Source organism: Leptonychotes weddellii, chromosome 9, assembly GCF_054177405.1.
Source record: "Leptonychotes weddellii isolate Sample4059 chromosome 9, ASM5417740v2, whole genome shotgun sequence".
NCBI lineage: Eukaryota > Metazoa > Chordata > Mammalia > Carnivora > Phocidae > Leptonychotes > Leptonychotes weddellii.
In genome coordinates, this window is record NC_138377.1 from 10936580 (window position 1) to 10962179 (window position 25600).

General features: G+C 55.6%; 1 protein-coding gene across 1 annotated transcript in view; it reads left to right on the top strand.

Moving 5' to 3' along the window:
• Positions 1-25600, top strand: part of CCDC88C (coiled-coil and HOOK domain protein 88C) — a 121434-nt gene that overhangs the window by 67582 nt on the left and 28252 nt on the right. Inside the window, exons 9-18 of the mRNA XM_081829738.1 lie at positions 670-751; positions 1114-1272; positions 9242-9388; positions 9909-10053; positions 13413-13597; positions 17453-17590; positions 18611-19681; positions 21899-22017; positions 23092-23233; positions 24062-24403. Of these exons, the coding sequence (XP_081685864.1) occupies positions 670-751; positions 1114-1272; positions 9242-9388; positions 9909-10053; positions 13413-13597; positions 17453-17590; positions 18611-19681; positions 21899-22017; positions 23092-23233; positions 24062-24403 (2530 nt within the window). The remainder of the gene's footprint in view (positions 1-669; positions 752-1113; positions 1273-9241; positions 9389-9908; positions 10054-13412; positions 13598-17452; positions 17591-18610; positions 19682-21898; positions 22018-23091; positions 23234-24061; positions 24404-25600) is intronic.

The window sequence follows — 25600 nt, forward strand, 5'->3', positions numbered from 1 at the left end:
TGACCCCGGGCTGCCTTTCTGCTGTGGTGTGGGCGTGTCTGTCGTGCGGTCTACTTCTGGGCCGTGCAGCTGACAGGAGCGCTCTGACGTGAGCCCCGGCATCAGCGGGCTCAGCTTCGAGTGGGGTCGCTGTTTGAATGTGGACTGGTTGCCTCCCTGTCTGGGCTCCTGCCAGTCTGGGTTACAGATTGTCTACAGAAGTAGCCTCCTGTCCACACGAGTCCAGTTGGGGGCAGGAACGATCACACACGGGGATGTTTTCTTGGCTGGAGGGAGGATGCAGTTCACCCCATTGGGTGAACCTGCTGTCCCGTCTTTCCTGCAGCAGGTGAATATCACTTCACCCCATCTCGGGAGCTGCCCGCCTCCCCCTCGCTGCCTGCCTGGCTATGGGGAATGCGTCTTTGGCCAGAGCCTCCTTACCTGGCCCACACCCTCAGAGGGAAATCCAGCAGAGTCTGGTGGGTGGGGTTTGAGAGCAGGCTTTAAAAAGTTAAAAATGGGAAAAGCATTTGAGTAGAAACCTTTCTGCAGGCTCCATCTGCAGACTGCCCTCCTCACTCCCAGAAGTGTCCCCTTCCCTCTCCCTGCTCTGGTCTCATGAGGTGGGGGGCTGGGGGAATGTTAACTGAGGAGGCCTCACTACGGTCCCTCCAAATCGCCCCCCAGGGAGGAGAAGACAGAACAGCTTGTGGACACCAGGCACGAGGTGGACCAGCTGGTGCTGGAGCTGCAGAAAGTCAAGCAGGAGGTGAGTGGGAGGGCCTGTGCGTGTGTCTAGGAGGAGCGGGTGCTGGTGGCTGGGACTCCCCAGTAACTGTGGCCTGGAGGCTTGGGAATGCAGCATCAGGAGCTTCCAGCAAAGGCCTGTTTCTGTCCAGCCCAAAGCAGCACTGCCTGAGAGCCACTTGTCCTAAGAACTGCTTTGGGGGGTGACCCTGTGTCTTCGTGACAGTGTGTGGGGACCCCCCCCCCACACAGACCTGCCCAGCCACCAGAACCTGGCTTCTCCTGGGATGTCCTGGAAACATTACACAGCAGGCACTTGGCTCCCTCTTCCCTCCAAGGAGGGATGCCCTAACCTGGGTTCCCATGCCTTTTCCTACCTTCCAGAACATCCAGCTGGCGGCTGATGCCCGCTCTGCTCGCGCCTATCGAGATGAGCTGGATTCCCTGAGGGAGAAGGCCAACCGCGTGGACAGGCTGGAGATGGAACTGGTGCGCTGCAAGGAGAAGCTGCACGACGTGGACTTCTATAAGGCCCGCATGGAGGTGAGCCTGCGCCTTCCAGACGCACCTGCGGGGTTTGGGGAAAAGGGAGCCGTAGGATCTCCACAGTGATGCTTTCCCCGTACCTCAGCCTGTCTGCGCTGCCCCAGAAGGCCCCTCTGTGCTCCTTGCCTGGCTGGAGGTGTTAGAGGGGTGAGGGAGGGGAGAGAACATGGTTCTGTAATGAAGAGCTCTGATTTCTTTTAGGATTTTTCCTTCTCTTGCTTCATACCACAGTGATGACCTTCTACTCAAGGATGATTTTTCTTCTTCTTGCTGTTTTCTCTGGTTAACTCTTGCCAGGACTCCGTTTCTTCATCCTTAAAATAGAGATAGTCCTACCACTTCATGAGTTTTTTTCAGATGAAAGAGGCAGAATTCCTGGCACTTGGGCTGGTCCCATTATAAGCCCTCAGTCGTGGAACCCACTCGGATCCTGAGGTTCTGGGTGGATGGCGGGGGGGTGAGGAGGGCATCAGGGCTAACGGGGGACTGGAGACCAAGACCCAGGTGGGGTCACTGATACTTCAGCCCCTCACCCATCAGCCGCAGGTTCTGGGACCCTCTTTTCCAAGGACTCGGGGATTTTACCCCCATCACCAATCCCACGGGGTCTGGAAGTAGTTGTCATGAGCTGGTAAAATCAGGATGTCAGCACAAACCAAATGGGCTTGTTTGGTAAGAAATAACCCCAGTTGCCACTCAGGAGGCTTTTGAGGGGACTGAACACAGGTCTGGGGAGCATGGTGGCCCTCTCCCAGCCGTGTTGCTGGCAGGCACGCTTGGGGAAGGCTGTGTGGCTGAAGACGCGGACCTGCTCTCCTGCTCCAGCCAGGCCCTGCCTCTGGGCCATGGGAGGAGGGTGGGGGAGACCATGGGGCAGGCCCTGTTACCCCAGGAGTGTCTGTTCCCTGAGGAATGTGACACCCTACCTCCTGCAGAGAAGGCGCCTTTGGTGCTGCGGCCTTGGCCTGAGCCAGAGGTGGGGGTGGGACTCCAGCTCTGGCTTTGTCCTGGAAGCGGTCCACTGGCCACGCTGAATTTGAAAGGCATAAATCCCCGGCACAGACAGGTTCTGGGACGTGGGCACACACCGGGGCCTCTCATCACTTACTAGAAATGCCACAGTTGGGAGAAGGAGAGACAGTCTTGCACGTTTGCCCAGACCACTGCCCTAACATCCCCTCCTGCACACTGGGGGGACCTTACACAGCTCCCAGATGGGATCAGGGGCGGAGTGTGGTTCCCACCTCTTGCCCCGACTCTGTCCCGTGGAGTGGGTGGCTGTCAGGATCCAGTCTCTGATCTCTGTGTTCACGCCTGGCCCTGTCCAAGCAGCCTTGCATGGTCCTCCGGACACAGCTCGTTAGCGCCTGTGGGCGCCCAGGCTGCACCAACAGTGAGGGATCCAGACACAAGATGATGCATGCCCTGCTTCACGGAGCTCCCAGACTTTCGGGGTTTCTCCTGGGACCCCCGGGGCCTCAGATTTCTCCAGTTCTCATATTTCATGCCTCTCTGTAGTAACTGGAACATTTTTCACATTGATGAATGTCCTATTGAAGAGTTATGGTGAGATTGGTAATGCCTTAAATTTTGCTTTAGTTTTTATTAACCACAAGAGAAATAGTGTGTGTCTGCGTGAGATTTTACTTGGGGGCAGGCAGTGGCTTTGCAGCCCAGGCTGGCTGATGCAGTGGGACTGGTCCGTGGAGTCCAGGGCACTGTAGAGAGGATGAGTCTTGCTGTGCTCTGATGCCCATGACAACAGGGGTCAGCAGATGGGAGTACTTGGGCACTCATTCCCCCCCCCCAGCCAGCTGCCTACCAGAGCACTCAGGTAGGTGTGTGTTGGGAGTTAACCTGGAATGCAGCTCAGAGACCTCAAAACATGTTGCTTTGGGTTGAGAGCCAGCAGTATTTGGGGCCTGCAGGGATTGAGGTGGGCCATCTGCCCTGGAATGCGGGGGGGCCCAGGCCTAGACCACTCAGTCCCCCTAGGGCTGCGTGTCAAGGGACAGTGCCGCCTTGATGCGCAGGTGTATTCGATGGGCCCATGTTTGTGTTTCAGTAAACAAGGTTGCCCAGCTTTATATGGAAAGTCAGATTTTCCAGAGTGTGCTGATACCCATTTCCAAGGGATTCACCGTAAGATTCCTGAATAATTTCTAAGTAATTAGAAGCACTCAATGACATACAGAAATGTGTCTGTGAATTGAGATTGACCTGCATGTGATAAAACCTGAGATTATAAATGAGCCAAATATGTGTACACATCCAAAAACCAAAGACAAACTGGACAGAGAGCTGGGTAGATGGGTGGACGTGTGACAAAGCAAATAGAGCAAAACACTAATTACAGAATCTAAGTGGTATGTGCATGACGTTCAGAATACTTACTCCAACTTTTCGGTGTACTTTAAAATTTCCATAATGAAATACGGGGAGGGAGGTGGAAAGTGAAAAGCTAGCAGTGGGTGTTAACTCTTTTGAATAAGCTGATATGTGGTTAACATCAACTTAATAATGAAATAATTTAAAGTATTAATCAGTTTAAAGCTATGAAACCGCTGCATGTGAGTGTTAGATCTCTAATTCTCAAGATGTGGTCTGTATCTACCTGTGTCCATGTCCGTTCAGGAGGCCTGTTCAAAATGCAGATTCCTGGGCACCACCCTAGATCCTGGGAGTGGACCCCCAGGAATGTGCATTCTGTGGGCGCTCTCTCTTCTGCACTGCCAGGCATGAGGCCTCCAGTCATAGATGGACGGGATATTTTTCTCCTTCCTGCTGGCTTTTCTCTGCCAGAGGTGGGGTGGGCAGGGCTGATGGCAGGTCTGTGGGTGGAGCTTGGCCAGAGGCTTCCTGTGTGCACCTTGAGCCCCTGAGGGCAGGGACTGGGTCTTAACTCGACTGCATGCCCGGGGCCTGGCACTCACTAGGTGCTTCTTAATCGCCCCACAAGTCGGGTAAAGTGCCATTGATCAGCAATGGAAAGACTTAGCCTGGGGAGAAGGACAGGAAGAATCAAGAGCCTTTGTCCTCTCCCGAATGGAGTGGTGGTAGGTGTGAACGGGCAGGAGGGCAGCGAGAGGAGCATGATGGTTTTGTTCGTGCCAGCTCATGAATACCTACCCTGTAGGGGACCCAATTCTAGACACAGGGCGTGGCAGATGGCCCAGGTGCCCTCCCCGAGAGCCTGGCCAGTGTCACTGCTGAGAAGCACGGTAACGCATATCACGGGGGCAGCGTGTGTTAGTGCCGCATGGGAGGAAGCGATAAAAGGCTTTGGAGTTCAGGGCGAGGGCAAGGTTAATTTTGGTTTGAAAAATATGGACCACAAGTTTCCATGTTTTGGTGTTAAGCTTCTGGCAGCTCTTCTGTGGCTCCTAGTCTGGTTTACTTAAGGGTTCACGCGGCAGGAGGAGACCGGTGTGGGCATCCGTACGTACAGCAGGAAGCACAGGTGGGTGCACCGGTGGTCCTTGACTTCCCTTTGCAAGCAGGTGTCCCACCTCACTGCTGCCATCGGGCCGTGTGGGAGGACGATGGAGGCAGAGAGGCTGCCTGGAGGTTCCTCTTGTCCCGTGTTTTGTTTCTGGCTGAAATTCCCAACAGCACAGGGCAGGTGCCTTGCTGCCGTCTGCATCCTAAGCAGGGTCAAGGTAAGATGGGCCTTGTCCTCACTCCTCTGAGATTTATGGCTTTCTAGGCGGTGCTGGCTCCAAAGTAAACATAGTCTGAGAGGTGGAAACCGAGCAGGGCACAGTCCTAATTGCCACACCCCTTGCTGGGTGTTGGGTGAGGCTTGCCCCCATCTGTAAAAGGGGATGCCTGGCATTGTGCATGGTATAAGGGCGTGTTTCCAGTGAGCTTATCCTAGCGAGACATGGGAGCCGATCGTGCAGCGAGGGGTGGGATGGGTTGTTGGCAAGGCAGTTGGGAGCTAGGTTCATGATCAGTCCACCCTGCCCCCCACCCGGCCCCAGGGGCTCCCCATCCTCCAGAGCGTGTTTCCCCACCTGCCAGCATGTCTCCCCGCTGCTGCCCAAAGGCAGGTTGAAGAATGAGGGCCTCTGCCCGCCTTCTCTGTCGTTGCTCATTGACCCCAGGGCCTGCACACAGGATGCCGCCCATAAGCATCTGAACTGGCTGTTCAGCCTCCATCTGTCCTCTTTCACATCCCTCTGTCCTGCCACCACAGTGACCCCTTCTAAGAGTTCCTCGGGCACCTTTGCATTGCTCTTGGGATAAAATCCACACTCTGCCCCTTGTCCAACACTCCTCCACTTCTGGTCCCCCATGGGACTCTCTGCTCTGGCCATACTGAGTCCCCTTGAGGTCCCCTAGTGCCCCCCTGAGGCCTCCTGGGCCCAGCCCATCTCCCCCAGCAGGGCCAGATGAGGAGGGGGTAGGCCAAGCTCTGCGGGCCGCATCCCGGGGCCTTCTGAAGCTTCACATTTCCTGTAGGCCCCTTGCACACGCCCAGCGGTGTTCATCCTGTGTGGCTGGGATGATGTGTGTTCCTATGTCCCACCCACACCAGGAGCTTCTGGAAGCCCGGGTCTGTGCCTCACTGATCTGGAGCTTGAGTCCTCGAGCATGTTGTATAGCTTGGGGATGGCCAAACTCCAGTCCATCCAAAGGTGAAATCCGGCCCCCCACCCATTCTTGTAAACATAAAGTTTTATTGGAACATCACCGCATCCATCCATGGCACGTGTTTTCTGTGGCTGCTTTTGGTACACCTGCAGAGTTGAGGAGTTGTGACAGAAACTGATGACCTGAAAAGCCAAAAATACGGAGCTGTGTTCTGGCCCAGGGTGGTGCACAGCAAGGTTTTTAGATGAGCAGTAAGAACTATATTTATGGAGCCTGCCAGGAACGGCTAAGCTCCAGCCACATCATCACACATAAACCTCATGGTGGCCCACGAGCTTTAGCGGCCGCTGCAGGTTCCCCTCCTTTGTTCCAGATGAGAAAGCCGAGGATTCATTCATACCTCGTGCAGCTTGCCCTGTCAGTAAGGAAGCAGACCTGGCATTGAAACATGTCTGTCTGCCTGCAGGGCCTCAGCCTTGAAGAGGAAGGAAATAAGGGAGGGGGGCTCACAGAGACTAAGGGGGTGCAGGGGAGAGGTGAAATGGGATTCAGGGAGGGGGGGTGACAGTGGAAGGGCAGAGGGGGGCCCCGCCTCCAGCAATCCACGTGGGAAATCGGACATCCGTGCTGTAAGCGGGGAATGTTCGTACTCAGGGAACGGAGTGAGAACCTTGGAGCCTTGATGTTCTTTCCACCTGTGACTTTGTGTTTCTTTGTGTAATTTAAAGGGCTGGCTTTCGGTCGCTCTAGATGCCTGAGAGATGCACTGGGTACTGCGGTCTGAGCATGGTGGGGAGGAACCGGTTGTGTCTTCGATTCCACATTCCCCCCTCCCCCAGCCCACTCTGCCACCACCGCCTCTGATGTTTGGTGCTTGTTGGGGGTCAAGGCGACCCCATGGAAATAAGCCAACCTGCTCACTGGGCCTCAGGCGCCGTGCACGGAGTAATTCACGGACATTATTGCATCTGATTCCGTATCAGCCCTGTCGGGGTGCCCAACATAGAAAGGGAGGGATCCCGATGGAGGGACGTGCACTTGCTTCACGTCCCGCAGCTAACAGCGAGTTGGCAGGCCTGGGAACTGGAGCCTGTCAGCCCACATCCCCAGTCACTGCTCCCGATCACTGGGCCAGATTAGCAGTGGCTGCTCTCGAGCCCCTGGGGGACCAGCCGTCAGGCCTGGCCTGTGACTGCCTAAATGTGGCCCCTCAGCTGTTCGCAGGGCTGGGTCAGGCCTTTAAATAGCCTCCCGGTTCAGTCGAGGTCAGGTCTGCAGGGGGGCGGGGTGGCTTCGGGCAGCTGCCCAGGGATGAGGAATAAGGATTCTCAGGCCTCCCGGCTGAGCCCGTGGCCTGCTGTAGGAGCTTGGGCACAACTTCATGCGGATCTGGTTTCTCGCTTCTGAGCTAGTGGTGTGTACAAGGCAAGCTGAGGTATTTCTGTGGCCTTGTATACGGTGGAGGTTGAGGTGGAGGCCAGAAGATGGAGATGTATTTGAATAGTAGTTAGAAATCATCATGTTCCATGCTGTATTTCACTCCTGGACACCCTTATTCATCCCTGCCTGTTGGAAGTCACTGAGTCCTTCAGGACCCATGTCACATGCCCTCTAACTGCTCCCCTCCATGGCATGATGCAGCCAACAGGTGTTATTGAACACATCTCTGAGGCCCACAAGAGCAGAAATGGAACAGCCCTACCCTGAGGAATTTATGGTGTGGGGGGAAGGGCAGGCCATGTTGCCTCACGGTGTGTCCCGGGCACTCTGGGAACCCAAGTACCTGGCTCAGCAGGAAGGACAGAGTGAATTTGCAAGCCTTTCTCAAAGGGGGCAACTGAGGCTGGGTTTTGCAGGCTGATTAGGAGTTGGTTGTGGGGCTGAAGGGACAGCCTGTGCTGCAGGAGCTGAGGGCCTGGCAGTGAGGTGATAGTGGGGAGAGCTGGTGGGTGGGCCTCCTGGAACCCAGGGTGTGAACAGTGGGGGCAGTGGCCAGAGAGGGAGGGCCAAGGCTTCTTATGCTTGAAACCCACCTGTGTTCTCTGGCTCACCTCATTATTGCTGGTCGGGGCCTCTCTCCCCCATGAGCCCGTTGAGGATGGGTTGCAGGCAGCCAAGGGCAGTGGAGAGAACACAAGTCTGGAGCTCTCGGGCCAGAATTCAAGTCCCAGCTTTACCCCTTTGGGCTCATTCCTTAATTTACCCAAGTAAGCCTCTTCATCTGTAGGAAGGGACTGTCCCTGCCTCCCTCTTGGGGCTGTTGGGACGAGTGAGGGAAGTAGGGGCAGGGCCAGCTGCACAGTGGACAGGGTCTCTGAGAGAGAGAGGGCACCTAGGTAATCCTGAGTCTTAAACCCTTCACAGCCACCAGCCTTTGATCAGAACCATGACCACTGACCAGAAGAAGGCACGTGGTTTCCCCTCTACCGAGTCTTTGATGCAGGGAAAATGAACATGCAGTGGGTGGGCAAGCCTTTGAAAACTGCCACCAGGAAAAGTAGGCACATCCCCACATGTATATGTTTGCACACCATGAAGGCATTTGGGGACGCTCAGTCCCCCCAACATACTGAGTGGTGCTGGGAGGGCTCTGGGGAGAGGAGAGACCAAGGGCGGGGAGAAATGGGGTGAATGAGCTGAACCCCGCCTGGTGCAGGTGTAAGTGTCCAGCGGCCCCTCATGCATGAAGGGGCTCTGCGAGGAAATGGCCACCACGTTCCACACCTGGCACGTGCCTAACACTCAGGGTGCGTGGTATGTACTTGTGGGGGTTCCCATTTGTTTGTGACTTAAGTCTCAGAGACTCCCCCTTTCCAGGAAGCTGCTGAGAACTGTTGCTCGTCCAAGAGTACGTACGTAAAATGTTCTGGGTATGGAACGAAAGCTGATCTCAATAGCTCCTTTCTCCCAGGACCCTGGTCATGAAATATGTGTTGAATCTGGAGGACTAGAATCAGCTCTCAAGCCTGGGAGCGTTTCTCAGCCCCACCTCTTCCTGCTTAAGGAAACGGGGCTCGGCAAGGTCCCGTGTCTGTCGGCAGTGGCCGCTTGTCTGCCCAGATGAGGTTATAAATGCCAAGCGCCTTCCTACCACGGGCGGCATGAAGTAGACACCGAGGAAGTGTCCGCTGGAGGAGACACCGAATTCAGACATCTTCCTGATGCGTGGATTTTCTCTTTCAGTAGATGAATGCCTGTCTGGCCTGGCGTAGTGGGAAAGGTGAAGGTGCTGAGAGGTGGGGCTCTGACCCCCACCGCCACCCCTCAGTGCAGCAGCCTCATCCCTGCAGCCTGTGTTTGGGGCCTCGAGCCCTTGTCGTGAACCAGGTGCCTTCATCTGATGGTTCTTGCGTGTGTCTTTGCGGAGCAGGAGCTGAGGGAAGACAACATCATCTTAATCGAGACCAAGGCCATGCTGGAGGAGCAGCTGACCGCGGCCCGGGCCCGGGGCGATAAGGTTCACGAGCTGGAGAAAGAGAACCTGCAGCTGAAGTCCAAGCTCCACGACCTGGAACTGGTACCGCCGGCTCCCGTCACCACATCCCACACAGCTTGGGGCGCTTTCAGGTGGCCTGGGGGGCCGTGGAGGGGGCAGCAGTTGACTGCTCACGCCTTCCTGTAAAGATGGATGTACGGGTGTGTCTGTTGCAAGAAGGGTCTCGGCTGGCCTTCGTGTTGTGTGGGCTGAGCTGTGATTTCGTGAGCCTCTTCAGGGCGAGTTGGGCCCGCTCAAGGGCCACAAAGCTGCCCGTCCTCACGTTGCTTTAAAGCTCTGCTTTGTCTAGACAGCATTCAGTTAGAGACCTCAGGGCTCTGTTTGTCACCTAGGTCACCGGGGCAGGGTATCTTTCAGTGGCTGTAACTCTCACAGCTGGCTGTGGGGTTGCAGACATTTCCTTGCAGCTGTGGGGTTTGTGTTTTGTTTTTTTGTTTTTTTTTTTTGGCAGTGAGCAGGTGTATGGAGTCCCTTCGTCCTGGGGGAAGGAGGGCAGGTGCCTGGGGCTTGGGGCCTCACTCCTTCCCTCTTTCTGCACCAGGACCGGGACACAGACAAGAAGCGAATTGAGGAGCTGCTAGAGGAAAACATGGTGCTCGAGATAGCCCAGAAGCAGAGCATGAACGAGTCCGCCCACCTTGGCTGGGAACTGGAGCAGCTATCCAAGAACGCAGAGCTGTCCGACGGTGGGTAGCGCCCGGTCTCTCCTGCCAGCCTGGCTGCAGCTCCTTCCTCAGCCGGGGAGCTGAACACTCGGCTCAGAATCTTCCATGTCTGTCTGTCCTTCTGCCCCAAGTAAATAGGAGTTCCTTCAAGTGCCATTTGGAACGGTTTCATTACAGTTCTCCCCAAGGAGAACATGAGGTGTCTGGCAGGCTCAGTGTCGGGACATGAGAAGCAAATTAAGTGTTGCCCCAGCTTTCTCATTTCCCATATGGACCGTCCTAGGAGCTTCCAGATTACAGCATGCTGACCCCCAGAGGACATCTTAGGCCTATCTGTGGATGGTTGAAAGCTCTGGATGGCAGGTGACATCCCCAGTGGTCATTAATCTCCACTGTAGATGCACCCCGGGCATCATTTCCTCTGTTCATTTGCATAATTGGGCAAGGTGGATGCAGTCTGTTTTCTGTCTCTCTGGGTGGGGATTGCTAAGTGGCAGCTCCTCGCTGGACCCGGGCCTCTTCCTCTCCCCACTGTGCTTGCGCGGCTGCCACTGCCCAGCACCCCAGACGAGGTGTTGGCCCGGGGAAGGTGGGTGCGGCCGGAGTCAGCCCTGCAGCAGGAAGCTCCAGCACTGGGCAAACAATAAGCCAGTTCCTTTGTTCAAAAATAGTACTCATGCACCTGATAGTGCGAGTTAATGTTTACTTAGAACTTTACAGAGCGTTGGTAGGGCATTTGGCTGGTTTAAGGGTGGCTTTTTCGATTCTAATAAACATCCCTAAGCATCATGGAAAGGTTGCTGAGAGCAGCTGGGTATTTCTCGTCTTTGGGCTGCGAACCTAAAATCCGTTGAGTAAACTATTAATCTGTGTGAGAAGTTAGTTCCATCCGTGCTTTGGTGCCCCGGTGCTGTGGGGGGAGGGGGTCACACGGATCCTCTCCTCTGGGAGTTGAGGTCCACTGGGGAGGACCGCTGCCCCCTGGTGGAGCAGAGAAGTGGTGCGGGCTGCCTAGGACAGTCTCAGACCAAACACGAGTGTTCCGGTGAGAGACCAGGGAGGCTGATGGGGTCGGAAGCCTCACCGACTCAGACTAAGTATGTTTGTGAGCCCTTTCAGGTCAAGGATGACGGTTTATTCTTGGTGGTCCCAACTCCGAGTGCTTAGCTGGGGGCTAATGGGTGTTGGTTTGAATGGCGGCATAATGGGAACAAAGCCAGGATGTACTTGGGCGTGTGTGGTGTGGTGGCTTCTCGAGTCAGAACTAGTTGGCTAGATGACCTTCTTTAAACCTCAGTTTCCTTACCTGCAAAATGGGGGTAATGAAGCCGCCTCACAGGATTGCCGTGAGTCTCCAGTGACAGGAGGCATGAAGCCTTACACTATACCTGGCCCACAGGCACTCCGTAAAGGGCACCTTTCCTCTTGTCATATCAGAACCCATCCCCCCCACGCACATACGCATATGCACACGCACATGCACATGCACACGCACGTACACGCACCCCTTTCCCACGCCTCCCGATTGCTGGGGCTGCTAATGAGCATAGCACTCGGTGACAAGCCATTGGTTTTGTTTTTTTTTTTTTTTTCTGATAAACTGTTGGGTCCTCATCATGGTCTCCGAGGCACTGCCTTTCACTGAAGAGGAAATGAGGCTTGTAATCAGTTCCATTGTTTAACTCGTGGAACCTTCACACTGATGCTTTGTGATGATGACAAAGTCGAGGTGGATGGCGGGGACGGTTGTAGGACAGTGAGAATGTATTTAATGCCACAGAGCTGTACGCTGAGGATGATTAAAATGGTAAATTTTATGTTCTGTGTATTTGACCGCAGTTTAGAAATGTGATTTTTCCCATCGATGCTGCAGAGGTTCTGTCTGAGTGGTCACAGGTTCTGAGTCACTGGGGCCTCTGGTCAGGCTCGTTGCATTTGTAGCTCGGTCGAAGCCGAGCCCTCCATGCATGTGTGTCGCCGCTGGGAGGGTCAGCCCTGTGCACGCTCCATCCACCTCCTCTGCTGCATGCCTGTTGTTGCTTGGGCTCTACAGGACACTCTGGCTTGTTGGGTCTGTCCTGCTGTCCTCGGTGGATGAGGACAACTTAAAGACAGCTACAGGTGCCTTCTGGTTCTTATCAACAGACAGAGGATCTGAACGCACACGTTTTGTGTCCAGCTTGATGTGCTTGCTAGGAAAGCCATCCCTTTATGTACCTCCAGCCCCTGGCGTGATGATGATAAGCAGGTGGAGGAGGCTGTGTTAGCAACCACAGTGTGGTAAGGCTCCCAGAGCTGAGCCGGTGGTACCACTCACGGGACAGATGAGGACGGGACAACCCTGATCTCTTCTTTCCTTTTTTTTTTTTCTTTTAAGATTTTACTTATTTATTTGAGAGAGAGAGAAAGCATAAGCAGGGGGGAGGGGCAGAGAGAGAGAGGGAGAAGCAGACTCCGTGCTGAACAAGGATCCCAACGAGGGGCTCGATCCCAGGACTCTGGGATCATGACCTGAGCTGAAGGCAGACGCTTAACCGACTGAGCCACCCAGGCACCACGGCCACCCCTCCACAGTCCCTTCTTTCAAGGGCTTTCACATACATTCCTTTTTCCTTTCCAAAAAAGCTCCCCCCGCCCCGAGTTACCTAATGTCATTCACCTGCTTATGGCAGGAGGGGGCCAAGAACTCCAGTTCGTAACTCTTGGGTCTGTGCCCTCTTCTTCATTTGTATTTGAGCTACTTCAAAGCAGAGTAGATAATCTTTTTTAGGTCTTTAACTCACATTTTCATCTCACTTAGAATTTTAAACCAATTTACACATACCATCTCGTTTTTTTCCAATACAGTTGTGGAATTACAAAGTCTCTGTCTGAAGGATGGCACGTACTGGGCATACATACCCACACAGCCACCTTACCATTCATAGCAGACATAACTAGTCAATTACCGTGCCCCTCCTGCTGAGCCTCCCAGAGCTGGCACAGAAATGTTACCGATTTGCCATCTCTTTTGGTCTCTACAGTCCTTGAGCTGCCCAGTCAGGTTAGCAGCTTGGTAAAAAACGGTTCCCATCTGTCAGTCTGTAACTTTTGCATTGCCTTCTTCACCATGGCCTGCTCTCTTCTTAAGCTCTGGGTTGCTCCCCTGATAGACCCAGCTGAGCCAGCAGAAGGACTGTAACTGCCTGAGGGACTCTCAGGTGCTGACCACGACAGCACCACATGAACTGGGGTTGAGGCACCCAGCTGACCCCTGGGAGTCCCTCTCGGGCCCCTCAAATGTGGGGTATGGGGGCTGATGGCCTCATTTCAGGGCTGGGGGTAGAGAGTGGAAGCAGAGGCTCCTGGAACCTGGCCTCTGACCCGACTTTGTGCTTTAGCCTCCAGGAAGTCGTTTGTGTTTGAGCTGAACGAATGTGCCTCCAGCCGCATCCTGAAGCTAGAGAAGGAGAACCAGAGCCTCCAGAGCACCATCCAGGGGCTGCGGGATGCGTCGCTGGCCTTGGAGGAGAACAGCCTGAAGTGCGGGGAGCTGGAGAAGGAGAACCACCAGCTCAGCAAGAAGGTAACCCCAGTCAGGTGTGGGTGACCTTCCCCCCCACAGCCCTTATCTGTAATATACGGCCGGGCAGAGCATTTAGGTGTCAGCAAGCATGTGCAGCCTGGGAGAAATGCAGAACCCCGTGCAGCCGCAGTTAATTATAATACAGGGACGGGAGAATCGTTGACGAGTTAAGAGGCAGTGAGGCTCCTCCCTGTACCACTGCTTTGAGGCTGTGACCCACGTGTGACTTGACCTCTGTGTGCCTTGTTGTCTTTATCTGTGAAAGGGGGTTAATGGGGGGTGTAAGGATGATACGAGTTACTGTAGGTCAAGGGTCTGGCACGGAGTAAATGCATTATTAGAAAGCATAGGATGGGGCGTGGGGGTGAGGGAGCAGCGACGTAAGTCACACATGTGTGTGCCTGTGTACAGGACACTGGTGGACGGTTTTAGGGCATTGCTGGTGATAAAACCAGGTCAGAGCTCACTTCTTTCTCTTGGTTTGTGGGATGAGGAAGAGATGGCTGAATTGTATTTGCCTTTCAGAACAACTGCTGGGTCTTTGATTTAGCGCAGTAGAACCCAGACCTCCGGGAGGACAGACAGAGGCTTGCAAACCGTCTCTGCCCTGTGGTGGCGAGGACCCCTGTTCGTACAGGGGATGCGGCCTCAGGTGCACGAGGGGGCCGTCAAGAGCTAGGGATTGCCGCCACGTGTGGGTCCCGGGGCTTCGGGACACCGCACCCACACCGGACGGCACAGTTGCACCATGGGCTCTGAACACACCAGCTGCCGGACCCCACCTGAGGGAGAGGGCAGGAGCGCTCTTGCTTGCCGAGCACCACGCAGGACAGACGCTCGGGTGTCCGGCTGTCCGTCCCACCCCAGGTGCCACCGGCATCACGTACTGAGGCAGCGTTGGTGGGGGAGGAGCTCGGGCTGCAGGCCGGAGACTGGGTTCCCCTGGTCCTGGCTCTGCGGGCACTTCCTGTCGGGGTGAGGCTCAGGGCGGGGGGGACGGTCTCTCCAGTCCCCTCCGGGGGCCTCCCCGGCTCCGTCACTCACCGTCCTCGCGCCTCGGAAGCATTGTGTGCCCTGCAGCGTGGCAGGTGCCAGGTAGTTTCTTGTCTCCCGGAGGACAATGGAAAGCTCCCCCTCCTGAGCAGCAAGTGGGAGGCACCTAGACAGTTTGCGGTTTTAGATTCACAGGGGCCTAGCACAGGAAACGTCTTTATAAATGGCAGTCTGACCTCAGCCAAGATAAAAAAAAAAAAAAAGTGACCTTTAGAGAGATGAGAACCTTCAACTCCACAGGTCCTCACGGTCTGCCATAGAAAGCGGCCGTGTAATCTTGCTGGCCCAGCTCCCAGCCGGCCTCAGAGGTGACCACTCACACTTTCCCCTGCCCTCGGGGTCCGCCCTGGCCCCTCCTCTGCAGATAGGACTGGCAGTGGGTGCTGCCTGCCCAGCATTACTCCTGAGCCCCCGTCTCTCAGCGCCCCCACCCCCCGCTTCCTCTCTGCATCAGTTCTCCAGGGGGACACCCGCCCTCCCTTGCCACAGCCTCCCCTGCCACAGGCATGGGGCACAGCATTCCTGGTCAAAGGGAGGTGCCGCTGTTCCCAGACCGGAGCCATCCTGTGTCCGGAAGAAGGTCCTCCCGCCTCTCCTCCTGGTCCTGCTCAGCCTGCCCAGGGCCTGGCTGGATCCGTTCTGACCTGGCGCGGGTGGTTATACTTTCTCCCCCACAGCCTGGCACACAATACTGGAGGGATGAGCCCCTCAGCTCACCCTGAATTTCCTTTCCCCAGCCTTGGTCACCTCACTCTGCTCTTCTCTCTGCGGGGTGTGTCTCAGCCACCAGCTGCCATTTCTTGGTCAGTAGGTGAACCACCAACCCAGCAGAAGCCCACAGGGGACACGGCTTTGACACTGACTTTCACAGAGCAAGGGCGGTCACAGCCTTGGGACAAGTCCTCATAGCATAGCCACTCTAGGAGGTGTCGGCCAGGGAGGGACAGGGGCCAGCCGGGACACAGTGACCTGGAGGCCCAGACTCCCTGGTGCCAGCCTGGCTCTCCCACCATCCCGAGTATAGCCCAGGCTGCAAGCTTGCTTAGGTTTGCAATGTCTGTGGGAACCATCATTCCTCAAAGTTAATATCTTCCCTCTAAGTTACGGAACTTCTGTGGACCTTAGAGAAACTGCCTCCCACTCGTGACTGTAACTTTGTGTTGATATCATGAGAGTTCGTGCCTTGAGCCAAGAGGTAAAGAATCCTTATGTTCAGAGGAAGGAGGGCAACCCTTTAGGGGTGCATGCAGCCCCAGGGCTGAGAGGAAGGTCCCTGGCACCCACGTACTCTGGGAGCCCACAGCCTGAGCCAAGTGCTTAAGGAAGGACAGAAAGCCCTCTCTGGGCTAGCAGGCTGGTGGCTGGCTCACAGCTGAGCCCCATGAGCTCCCCCAGGGTCGCTGCGGTCCCTCGGGGATGGGTAAGAATCGGGGCTCCAGTTCCGTGGCAGAAAGAACCAGAAAGGGAGAGAGATGACGGTGAGCATCCAGCAGTGATAGGTGGGATGTGAGGAAATCATGTCTTCAGACTGGAAGCCTTTCTCTGGGAGAGAGGGGACAGAGGGGTAAAAGATTAACAGTGAGGTCAGGGGGTGAGCTAGGAAGGCAGGGGGTGCACACCACAGGCCCCCCGACTGTGCACCAGAGCAGGGCTGGGGTGGCCCACTGGCGTGTGTCCTACCTCTGCTTTGTGCTTACTGTAAGGCCTTGGGCGAATCACTTAGCTCCTCTGGCCCAGAGTCGCCCTCCATGCAATGATCAGTAATAACCGCCAGCTCGCTCTCAGGGAGGTCAGTGACGCTGGCGCACCCGACGCCTGCCAGGTGTGTGAGGAGTGCTCCGTGCTGATGGAAGCTCATGAAGATGGACACTGCTGGCCCCATGTCAGAGAAACTTGCGGTCCTGTTGCTAGTGGCAAGGGACCAGACTCTGAACTTTTGTCCCTCTGACACCAGTCACTGCCCTTTTCCCAACTCCTGTCCACAGTGATAAGGAGTTTGGTGTTGGCAGGAAGGGACAGTAGCCCCCTTGAAGCCCTCGCGCTGCAAACAGCAACATGGGCATTGCCTCACCCTGCTGAGTCAGCATCTGCACCCACCACGCTCTCTGGGCATTGGGCACAATAAAGTGTGAGAAGCCCTGAGCTAGGTAGTTCATGTTTAGGAAGCCTGGGTGCTGGTGGGGCCCAGCAGGAGAGCTTGGTGCTCGGGAGGGGTTTGGGTGGTCGACCAGGCAAGATGGAACATGGTCTGGCCTGCGGCAGGCAAATGGGCAGGTGGGGGGGTGGGGGCACAGGTAGACAGGACAGGACGTGGTGACGAACTTACTTGGAGGGTGCAAGAGGAAGGAGAGATGCATCAGAAGACCGCTCCGAGCAGCTGGGTGAACAGGAGCGTCACCAACCAAGGTGGCAGTCGTGGAGGAGAGGGTTGGGAGGTGGGTGAGTGGGAGGTCCCCGCAGGGCATCCAGCGGTGGTGGCTGGTGGCCCCTGGAGCGTGTGGTCCAACCCTCGTGTGGGTGGACAAGGCCTGAGATGGAAGCGAGGGACCTGCAGGAGGTTGAGAACATGGCAGTGAGGATGAGGAGGGCTTAGCGCCCAGGACCTTCCCCTCCTCCCTGAGCTGGAAGTGCAAGGTGTGGGCTAAGGACTGAGGTCACTACGGAATGCCATCCAGATATTTTTTCCTCGAGAAGACACCTAGTAAAGTATTCTGTGAAGCTGACAGGTTTTTGGTTGATCTTAAAATGTAGTTCACCTTGTGAAGCTGACTTTTGCACGGGCTGGGTCTTTGGGCTCTATAGATTGAGAAGTTACAGACTCAGCTGGAGAGAGAGAAGCAGAGTAACCAGGATTTGGAGATCCTCAGTGAGGAGCTGATCAAAGAGAAGGAACAGCTGCAGAGTGACATGGAGAGCCTGAAGGCTGACAGAGCCAGGCAGGTAGGTGCCTCCAGAACGAACGAATGCTCCCGCCTGCAAGAGGGAGCGTCCAGGATTATGGCCATTTCCTGGTACTGGTTGAATGATACATGAGTTACTGCTTGTCCAGCTTAGCTGCACCTCAAACCAGCAGTTCTCAACCGACCGTGGAGGAACAGGGGTTCAGATTTAGCCTCCCAGGGGACATCGGTAGGCCTGGTTTTGATTGTTGTAATTTGGAAGAGGAGGAGAGAGAAGGTGCTCATGGCCTGTGGGTAGAGGTCAGAACTGCTACCAGATGTCCTGCACTGCGCAGGACAGCCCCGCAGGACAAGGAACTGATCCAGCTGCAAATGTCCACTGTGTCCTAGTAGAGAGCCCTGGCCAGCCTCCAGCTACGAGAAGTCCCAGGGTGGGCCGCTCAGTGCTGGTGCAGTGGCTCAGGGATGCCGGCCAGAAGGCAGGCCTCTCTCTTCCTGCTCTGCCGCCCCTAAGCTGTGGGCAGGAAGAAGGTCATGATGCCCAGGGAGAGCGTCCTGCGGGGTGCCAGGCATGTAGGAGTCACGGAGCTGACACTCGCCCTGAGCCCTGAAGGATGAGGAGTACCCAGGGATGCTGAAGGTCGGTGGGGCGGGCGGCGCGAGGAGGGGAGGATGGTGAGTGTTCAAGGCAGAGGGAAGATCACCTGCAGTGTCTGCTGGGGGAGAGTGGTGTAAGGGGAGGCCACAGGTGGACGGGCCCAGGTCGTGGGGGTCCTGCCGGCCAGGGTGAAAAGTACCTGGGAAATCTCTTCCGTTCTTCTGTCTCCGAGGGAGAGCTAGGGCTTATGTTTCTGAATCACTCCAGCTGCTGTGGGTGTGTTTTGGCTTGAACTAAGGCATGAGTGCCCTTTACCTGGTATCCATACCAGGCCCCTGGGAAGCAGTGGGACGGCTCTGGGCACTCTCTCAGGGGCCTACACGTTCGTCTCCCAGTTTGGATCCAGATCACTGGACGACATCCATGCAGCCGCCGTGTCGTGCCCATTCTGTTTCTCGGCAGATCAAGGATCTTGAGCAAGAGAAGGATCATCTCAACCAGGCCATGTGGTCTCTGCGGGAGAGGTCACAGGTCAACAGCGAGGCCCGCGCGAAGGACATCGAGAAGGAGAACAAAGCCCTCCACCAGACGGTGACGGAGACCAGCAGCAGACTCAGCAAGCTGGAATTCGAGAAGCAGCAGTTGCACAAGGACTTCGAGCAGGTGAAGGAGAAGGTGGAGCGGGTCGAGGAGCTGGAGAAGGAGCTGCACCGGCTGGAGAAGGAGAACGAGAAGCTGGCCCAGAAGGTGGCCTCCCTGAACACTGCCACCGAGAAGGTGGACGCCCTGGAGCGCGAGAGTCGGGGCCTGGCGCTGGAGAACCGGAAGCTGAGGAAGTCGCTGGACACCCTGCAGAACGTGTCGGTGCAGCTCGAGGGTCTGGAGCGGGACAACAAGCAGCTGGACGAGGAGAACCTGGAGCTGCGCCGGATGGTGGAGACCATGCGTTTCACCGGCGCCAAGATGGCGCAGATCGAGCGGGAGAATGAGGAGCTCGAGCGGGAAAAGGAGGAGCTGCGGAAAAACGTGGAGCTGCTGAAGGCCCTGAGCAAGAAGTCCGAGCGCCTGGAGCTCAGCTACCAGGGCGTGAGCGCCGAGAACCTGCGGCTGCAGCAGACGCTGGAGGGCAGCAACCAGAAGGCCCAGGCCCTGGAACAGGAGCTCAGGGAGCTGGAGGCCGAGAACCAGGCCCTGCAGCGCGACCTGGAGGCCCTCCGGCTCGCCAATAAGCAGCTGGAGAGGTCGGAGAAGGACAGGAAGGCCCTGGAGCAGGAGGTGGCCCAGCTGGAGAAAGACAAGAAGCTGCTGGAGAAGGAGGCCAAGCGGCTGTGGCAGCAGGTGGAGCTCAAGGACGCGGTCTTGGATGACAGTACCGCCAAGCTGTCCGCTGCCGAGAAGGAGAGCCGCGCCCTGGACAAGGAGCTGGCCCGCTGCAGGGACGCGGCCAGCAAGCTGAAGGAGCTGGAGAGGGACAACAGGGACCTCACCAAGCAAGTCACCATGCATACGCGGACGCTGACTACCCTGCGAGAGGTGAGTGGCTGTGGGCGGGGCCCCCACGGTGAGGGGCTTGTGGGGGCAGGGTTGGTGCCTGGACTCCAAGTCGCACGGGCGTGCTGGGTGGTGCGCCTCCCAAACAGAAGCGGGCCTATGCGTGTCCTCCCTGATTCTACACAGGATGGTGTCTGCAGGGATGAAGAACGAAGGGCACATCCCCTGTTACGGTCTCCCTGCCCAGAGATAACCACCACTCACAGTGTGACTCGTTTTGTCCCATCACTTCCCGTGTGCCTTTGTATATATACACGCTTGGCATCCTGCTTTCCTGCATCCTAACCTCTTTTGCTTTTTTGTTTACTATACCTTTTCTTATTATGGCAAGTAAGTTTTAAGCCGTGGATTTCTAATGGCTGCAAGGTATTAATCCAGTAGATCCTGTAGATTTACTGCAATTACTTTTTGGACATTTAGGTGGTTTTCCAGTTTTTTTCATTATTTTAAATAACACCGGACATCCTTGCACACACATCTCTCTCTTTTCAGGTTGTATTCCTAGAAGTGAAACTATAGGATTTAAGGGCATGAACATTTTACTTTATTTTTTGAAGATTTTTTGATTTTTTATTTGACAGAGAGTACAAGCAGGGGGAGCAGCAGGCAGAGGGAGAGGGAGAAGCAGGCTTCTCGTGGAGCAGGGAGCCCGATGTGGGGCTTGATCCCAGGACCCCAGGATCACGACCCGAGCTGAAGGCTGACGCTTAACCGTCTGAGCCCCCCAGGCGCCCCGGGCGTGAACATTTTAAAGTTTCTTGCTAAGTGTATGTCCTACTTTTTCCCCAGTATTTATGGCATGGGTCATCTGAGCATTCCTTCAGTATTTGAGGGGGCGGGGGGAGCAGGGAATAAACTGCTTTCAGAACTAACTTGAACATCTGAATGGCCCAGCACGGCAGTCGGGTCCCGCGCATGTAGGAGCCCAGCGTGGCTGTTCATGGGCAGCCGTAAATGCAGTGAGTCAGGCTCCTGGCTTCTGCCACCCTGTGGCTCGGCCGTCCCATGGCAGCATGTGGGTGAGGGAGAGCGTGAGTGAGAGGGACCACAGTGCCCTGTGCAGAACTCGGTCACTCAGCCGCATCTAGCTGCAGGTGAGCCAGGGAAATGTGCGTTAACTGCGTGCCAGGGAGGAAAAGGGAAGAGATTTGGTGACCACACAGCCGTCTCCGTGTCCTAAAAGGCGTACAGACGGTGGTGCAGGCAGATCCGTGTGCTGTCGGGGGGAGACCCAAACCAGGAGTACCACCCCTAGTCCCTGTCTCTGTGAGCTTCACATCGGTTACGCCGTGGTCACAGATAACCCCAGAATCGTAGCGGCTCCTCACACCCGTGGCTGACTTCTCACTCACGAGAGTCCAGGTGACTCCCTGGGACCCTGCCGTCTGCGCTGTGATTCCGCAGTCCCCACCGCCCCAGTACGGGGCCTGGCCAGTCGCCGTGGCAGGAGAGAGACAGCCGGGAGGTCACACGCGGGCTCCTCTGTGCTGCAGCCCGAAGTGGCCCACGGCACGTCCGCCTGCGGCTCACTGGCCAGAACTGCCCACCAACTGCAGGGGGGCTGGGAAATGGGGGGGGGCGGCGGAATGTTTGGCGAGCCCCACTCTGTCACACTGCCACGGCAGGCCTGAGGATTTGGTGGGGGGTCGGCTCGCGTGCCGATAGCTGTGGGCCTAGGCAGAGCGCGGTACCTGCCTGGAGAGCTCCCGAGACGTGTGGGAGGAAGGTGGGCCTCCAGGAGGTGACCCACCTGAAGGAGAGCACCCGCTTGTGCAAAGCGAACCAGAACCAGGGCTTAAAGTAACATCTTTCTCCTTGTACTTCTTGCAGGGAATTCGCTACAGAAAAAAGTATTTCATTACGTTATTCCACAGAAAAGGCAATCCTGTCCGAATCCAGGCCTCCTACTCAAAGGCCAACATACAGGGTGTTGCAGACACACGTCCTGGACGCGTTGCCATGTAGTCTGGTCACCTTCGGTGCCAGGAGGCTGGGAACGTGTGTCTCTCCCCTGACCTTTGGAAGACATCCCTGGGGTTCACATGTCCCCATTGAACTGCCTGCTCAGCCCTCAGGACACCTGAGTCAGCTATGACCCGGGAAGGCAACTGCTCAGCCTTCAGAAGGGCCTGTGCCAGGCCCTCCCTGCTGGGCTCCCGTCCCACCCGTCCTCTCCTTGTCCTCTCCCTGTCCTGGCAGGACCTGGTGCTGGAGAAGCTCAAGAGCCAGCAGCTGAGCAACGAGCTGGACGAACTGAGCCAGGGGCTGGAGAAGGTCGGCCTCCACAAGGAGCTGCTGCTGCAGGACAAAAGCGACACGTGAGCACCTCCCTGCTGGGGTCTGCGGGCTCTCACGGTGCATACCCGTGGCCACGCGCTGCACGCCCCCAGCTCCAGAGCTTGGTTCGCTCTGCGCAGCTCGGGGCTGCTTGTCACGTGGCCTCTGGAAAGGGCTGGTGTCCTTTATGGGACAGGGCTTCTTCCTGGAGATTCCCAGGGAGGAGTGAAAAGAGACTGTCTTGTGCAGTGGAAAGGCTTCTGAATTGCTTTAAAATAGATTTTTTAGAGCCAGTTTTAAGTTCAGAGCAAAATTAAGGGGAAGGTACAGAGAGTTCCTGAATGCCCTCTGCCCCCCGTCCCAGGCATAGCCTCCCCCGTATCAGATTCTCCCACCAGAGCGGTGCATGTGTTACACTCGATGTGCCCCCACCGACCCACCATCGCCCCGAGCCCACAGTTGACAGTAGAGCTCACTCCTGATGCTGTACATCCGCGTGTGTTGACATGTGTGATGACCTGTATCTACTTACAGGATCCTACAGACTAGTTTCACTGCCCTACGCATCCTCTGCGCTCCACCTGCCCATTCGTTTCTCTCCCCTGCCCCCAAAATTTAACTGTTGTGATCTCTGCCTGCAGTTCTTTCCAAAATGATCTCATTTTTCAAGGAATTCCAGTATCGTGGACTTCTGCTGGACTTGTAACCGACAAGATCCACATGACGGATGACCTGACACCCGGTCGGTGTGGTAGAAAGGCCACGCGGACTGACCACTTATCTAGCTCGCAGTGCGATCTTGGGCAAATTGCTTAACCTTTCTGAGACTCGGTTTTCCCATCTGTTAAATGGCCACGATAGTCTCTCCCTAAGACTATGCCTATAAAACTGCAGCAGTCATGTTTCATTTGAAGGTGTCATGGGTGTGTCTCTGCGCGGAGCCCTGGGGAGGGTTCTGATGATGGGTTGTGGCTCGTACGGTTCTTCTGGGCCAAATGCTACAGAATTACAAAGGAAACCAGCTCATTGGGGGAGACAGATGTTGGAAGCTGGGAGATTGGGAGCTTGTGGGCAGAAGAGATAGATAAATAGTACTGTATATTTGTATTTTTCAGAAAATTCAGTATTTCGGAGGGCAGAAATGAGTCAGCGTTAAAAACAACATTAGCCATGAAAGAAGAAAAGATTGTGTTCTTAGAAGCACAGATGGAAGAGAAAACCAGCCTGAACCACCAGTTACAGAATGAACTCCAGGTGGTAAGACGTGACCCCTTTTGGGGCCAACTGTGAGTCCTAGCTGTTGAGGTCCCTGCCTCACCTTCTCCAGCCCCTCACCTGGGTAGCAGAGGGGCCGCTGGATGCCCGTTTCCTGGAGCAGATGTACTGACCCACAGGGTTCTGACGGGCGCTACCATCAGAATCCTACGCACCAGAGCCGAACGGAACCAGAGTGAATCAGAGGTCTGGGGGCAGAGGAGGCCACATCCAGAGCTACGTTGAGTCTGATAGGCAGGATCTGGGACACTGATGAGAGCCCGCGTGAGATTGTGAGCATCAGGACCAAGCAGAGGCCTAGAGTCTCGTGGGCACCCTCAGATGGGACAGGCATGGGTACATAGGGGCTCGGTCAGGATGTCTACTCCTTGCACATACACGCTTTCCAGCTCTTCTTTTTGAAGCCTTGGCACATTTCTTGGCTGTGTGATTGAATAAGGAAATACAGAGAAAAGCAGTTCTCGAGCTGGAAGGGTCTTTATAACACCCCCTGGTCTGTATTCCCCAGGCTCGCTTCCATTTTATGGAGTGGGCAGCTGAGGCTCAGGGAAGCAAGAAGACTTGCCAGGGTCATGTGGCTAAAGTTGGGACTGAGGCAGATTTCTGGAAGGATGGGGGAGCACAGGATGGGTTGTGTGCATTCCTTACAGAGCAAAAGCCGGGTGTCGGGCTTATCCCGAGTGCCAGGTGAGGGTTTAGGGATGCTGAGGAATCGAGTTTGCTGCGGGGCTGTCCTCTAGCCGTGAACATGGAGCTCTGAGCTGGCCACTTCCTGCCCCAAGTCTGCTTTCCTGTTCCCACACCCCGCAGCTGAAGACAGAGTGTGAGATCCTCAGGCAGAACCGGGAGGAAGGGAAGCACTTACAGAACTCTTTCAAACACCCTGTGGAGACTTTGGTCACTGGTCACCAGGGGAAGGAGTCCTGGGGGCCCAGCCACAAGGAGGCCACCATGGAGCTGCTCCGAGTGAAGGACCGGGCCATCGAGCTGGAGCGGAATGTGAGTAGGCTGCCCCTGCTGCCTTCGCTCAGAGAGAGGGAGAGAGCAAGCCAGTGTGCCCTATTGATTGTCCCATTGATAGGCCACCATTCGTGTAAAGGACCCAGGATGTCAGAATCTGCTGAGATTTATCCAGATCTAGTTGAATACTTTTTTTTTTTTTAAGATTTTGTTTATTTATTTGACATAGAGCACAAACAGGCGGAGAGGCAGAGGGAGAAGCAGGCTCCCTGATGAGCAAGGAGCCCGATGCGGGACTGGATCCCAGGACCCCGGCATCATGACCTGAGCTGAAGGCAAACGCTTAACCGACTGAGCCACCCAGGCGCCCCTTCTCTAGTTGAATACTTCTTAAGTTGTCCTGGCAAGTCCTATAAGCTCCTTTTCATTGGAGATATCTTTGCCCTTTCTAGTGGAAAGGGGTGGATTCATGTTTTCCCCACGGCTAATCCGTCTGCCTGCCCATCAGACTTGGCCTGTAGCTTGTACACCAGTCCTCTGTCTCCACAGTGTTTTCCCAGGGGTTGACAAACTGTGGCCCGCTACCTCTTTTTGTCAATAAAGTTTTATTGGACCAGAGACACGCCCTTTGTTTACATACTGTGTGGGGTTGTCTTCCCACCATAGTGGTGGCAGAGGTAACTGGTTGGAATGGCACCCACATGCCTGGCAAACCCCAAAATTCGATCTGTCCCTTTACAGAAGATGTTTGCTAGGGCTTGTCTAATCCCCTGAATTTATTTGACTCTGCCAACAACCTTGTGAAGCAGATAGTGAGGATTTTCACCATTTGACAGATGAGAAAGCGGAGACGGAGTTTAAGAGACTCATCCTACAGGGCGCCTGGGTGGCTCAGGTGGTTCAGCATCTGCCTTCAGTTCAGGCCATGATCTCCAGGTCCTGGGATAGAGCCCCATGTCGGGCTCCCAGCTCGTGGGGAGTTTGCCTCTCCCTCTGCCTCTCCCCCTGCTTGTGCTCTCTCTCTCAAATTAAAAAATCTTTAAAAAAAAGTAAGAAAGACTCAACCCTACCTCCCATGCTAGTTACAGACAGCAGCAGGCTACACCCCACATGTGCTCGCCCCGTTGGTGGTATATTTTACACTGTCTTTATCGGTCTCATGAAACAACTCATTTATTCTACCTGCTGTCACTCCTGAGCAGGGTGAGGTGTGGTCACAGGCTTTGACTCCCTGTCCAGTGGGAGAAGTTCACAGAAATGCACTCTCGGGGTGTTCAACAGAAAGCATTAAACAGAAGCATTAAAGAGAGAAGAGATGCCTCGGCTTTAACCCCAGCTCACCTTGGCCTTGCACTCAGATGCTCAGGTTGGAAGCAGTGTCCCCATTAC